This window comes from Notothenia coriiceps, unplaced genomic scaffold, assembly GCF_000735185.1.
Source record: "Notothenia coriiceps isolate Sejong01 unplaced genomic scaffold, NC01 NC01_scaffold00015450, whole genome shotgun sequence".
NCBI classification, from domain to species: domain Eukaryota; kingdom Metazoa; phylum Chordata; class Actinopteri; order Perciformes; family Nototheniidae; genus Notothenia; species Notothenia coriiceps.
In genome coordinates this window covers 1-2,781 of record NW_011348151.1, presented here as the reverse complement: position 1 = coordinate 2,781, position 2,781 = coordinate 1, and the positions used below count along the sequence as shown (strand labels likewise).

The 2,781-nt window shown below is 41.2% G+C and overlaps 1 protein-coding gene across 1 annotated transcript; it reads left to right on the top strand.

Annotated features, from left to right (window-relative positions):
• The first annotated feature begins 525 nt into the window (after nucleotides 1–525).
• LOC104948929 (DENN domain-containing protein 1B-like) lies at nucleotides 526–2,049 on the top strand. The gene is made up of 4 exons (XM_010775169.1): nucleotides 526–697; nucleotides 1,214–1,259; nucleotides 1,483–1,584; nucleotides 1,852–2,049. The coding sequence occupies exons 1-4, from the start codon at nucleotides 627–629 to the stop codon at nucleotides 2,047–2,049; spliced, it is 417 nt and encodes a 138-aa protein (XP_010773471.1). The 5' UTR covers nucleotides 526–626.
• Nucleotides 2,050–2,781: the final 732 nt, after the last annotated feature.

The window sequence follows — 2,781 nt, the reverse complement described above, 5'->3', positions numbered from 1 at the left end:
CCCGAGTCATTGGTGTCCAAGTCGAGTCGCAAGTGTTTTGTGATTTTATCAAGTCGAGTCCGAAGTCATCAAATTGGTGAATCGAGTCCAAGTCATGTGACTCGAGTCCACACCTCTGTTATTTACCGCTGTTCAAATGGCAGCGAATGTTTTCCCCTAAAAGTGGGCTGGGCCGCAATTTTGCCAGGAAGTGACGTAGGTGTTACTCTCATCTATCCTGTGATCTCTCTGAAAATAAAATAATATATAAAATTATTCTAAAACATGTCATGCTGATAGAGAGTTGTTTCTACTGAAGGTGTTTGAGCTAATTCTTCCTGACCTTTGAACCCTCATAGAGTGGAGCTCCTTAGGCTCCACCTATTTGTGTTTAGTTAATGCTGGCATCCCATAAACATATAATCAAATGTCAACTACTTATATTATGTGTTTCTAATTGAGCACTTTTCCCTCCTGACACATCTCCAAAGTTAACCATGTTAAAATGAATTATACATACAGCACTCTCGGACACTAGCATAGAAACTGGTGCGTTTTATTATTTGTACATATTTATTGCACATGTAGAGTTTGCCATAACATGTGTGTGTCCTCAGTTAACAGCGTGTGTCCATGGGTCGACGGCCATGTTGTTTCCAATGCACTGGCAGCATGTTTACATCCCTGTCCTGCCGCCACATCTCTTGGACTACTGCTGGTGAGTATGCTATTAGCAGAGGTGGAAAGTATTGGAGTAGAAATACTTCGTTTCTGTACTTAAGTACATTGTTCTGGTATCAGTACTTTACTCCACTAATTATTTTTCTGTCGACTTTGTACTTTGACTTCTTACATTTTGAACCCAAATACCTGTACTTTCTACTTCTTACATGTTGAACCCAAATACCTGTACTTTCTACTTCTTACATGTTGAACACAAATACCTGTACTTTCTACTTCTTACATGTTGAACACAAATACCTGTACTTTCTACTTCTTACATCTTGAACACAAATACCTGTACTTTCTACTTCTTACATGTTGAACACAAATACCTGTACTTTCTACTTCTTACATCTTGAACACAAATACCTGTACTTTCTACTTCTCACATTTTCCAAACAGGCTGGTTACTTTAGTTTGAATGTGTGTTTGGTGATAAAATGCGTAGTAAAATGCTTTCTGTGCTCGATAACCCAGCTCTTATCTCATGAATAAGTGTTTTTTTTTTCAGTGCCCCAATGCCCTACCTCATCGGAGTCCATTCCAGCCTGATGGAGGTAGGTGGTATAAGCTCTTTGAAGGTCACCTATTATACAAAATCCACTTCTTCATGTCTCTTCTACATCAACATGTGTGCCCCCCCCCCTTATCACCTGAATCTCCTCCTATTGATGAAAAACAGTATGATAGGTGACCTTTAAGATTTAAACGCAGTTACTCACTTTTCACCCTTCACAGTCTCGTTGTTTCTGAAGCTGGCTGTGTTTGTGTTGCTGGTAGAAAGTCCGAGGGCTGGCTCTGGATGATGTGGTGGTCCTGAACGTGGACACAAACACCCTGGAAACCCCCTACGATGACCTCCAAAGTCTGCCTAATGATGTGGTGAGTAGGGAGGAACTGCTGTACAGTGCACAGTGCCGTTTTAATTTATTTAATTTATTTAATTTATTTTATTTATTTATTTTATTTTATTTATTTTATTTATTTATTTATTTTAATTTTATTTATTTATTTTATTTATTTTATTTATATATCTACACTGTAGCTATGTACACATGACAATAAAAGCCTTGAATCCTTGAGTGCCGTTTTTTAAATATGGATGCAAGTATTCACTGATAATGACTGCTGTGACTTCTTGTCGTACAGGTGTCATCTTTAAAGAGCCGGTTGAGGAAGGTCTCAACGACCACAGGTGACGGCGTGGCTCGAGCGTTCCTCAGGAGTCAGGCGGCTCTGTTCGGGAGCTACAGAGACGCCCTGCACATCCAGTCGGTCAGTGAACTGCACACCATAAACATAAAGGATGCATACAAAGAGAACGACATACCTGAGCCTGTCATGTGACTCTGGGTATGATCATTTACCAGCTTCACGTGGTGTATGCGCATATGCTTTAAATACATTTTCACCAGACAAGACTGTACTACAAAGAGAGTGGGTTAGCAACGGAAAAACCAAATAATGACTGTCTTAATTCAAAGACTTCCCATAGTACACTGCCTTGTCGTACAGTGTGAACAAAGTGTGTGAATTTCAACTACCGTAATTTTCGGACTATGAGCCGCGCCTTTTTTCCCATTTTTCAACGCTGCGGCTTATATAACGGTGCGGCTAATCTATGGATTTTTACAGCTAACGGCCACTAGGGGACCTCCTAAATCTATGGATTTTACAGGTTACAGTCCACCACCTTTAACTCTATGGGCTCTATGGCCGGTCCGCGCCCCCCACCTTTAAGCGGCGGGCTCCAGCAGGAAAAGCTGGAGGCCGGAAAAGAGTGAGACAGGTAGCGCGCAAAAGTAAAAGTGGAACCGAGAGTGGTACGAGAGACAGAACGAGAGCAAGACAGACAGACATTACGAGAGCGAGACAGTTTGTCCCCGTACCACTGGATGGAAACCACTGCTGTAGATCACTGCCGGTACGTGCGCTGGGAGCGCACCGTTTAAGTTTGAAAGTTGAAAAGTTTGTGTGTCTGAAATGCTATGTGATACAGTACAGTTTACACAGCACAGTACATGTTCTGTAGCTACTATTGCACTAAATGGTAACACTTGAATACGTTATGCAAATATA

Excerpts from the sequence above, each read along its gene's own strand:
- LOC104948929 (XM_010775169.1), top strand. The coding sequence starts at position 627 with ATGTTGTTTCCAATGCACTGGCAGCATGTTTACATCCCTGTCCTGCCG. Across the intron at positions 1,260-1,482 it reads TCCATTCCAGCCTGATGGAG|AAAGTCCGAGGGCTGGCTCT; the intron begins GTAGGTGGTATA and ends TGTTGCTGGTAG. Across the intron at positions 1,585-1,851 it reads AAAGTCTGCCTAATGATGTG|GTGTCATCTTTAAAGAGCCG; the intron begins GTGAGTAGGGAG and ends CTTGTCGTACAG.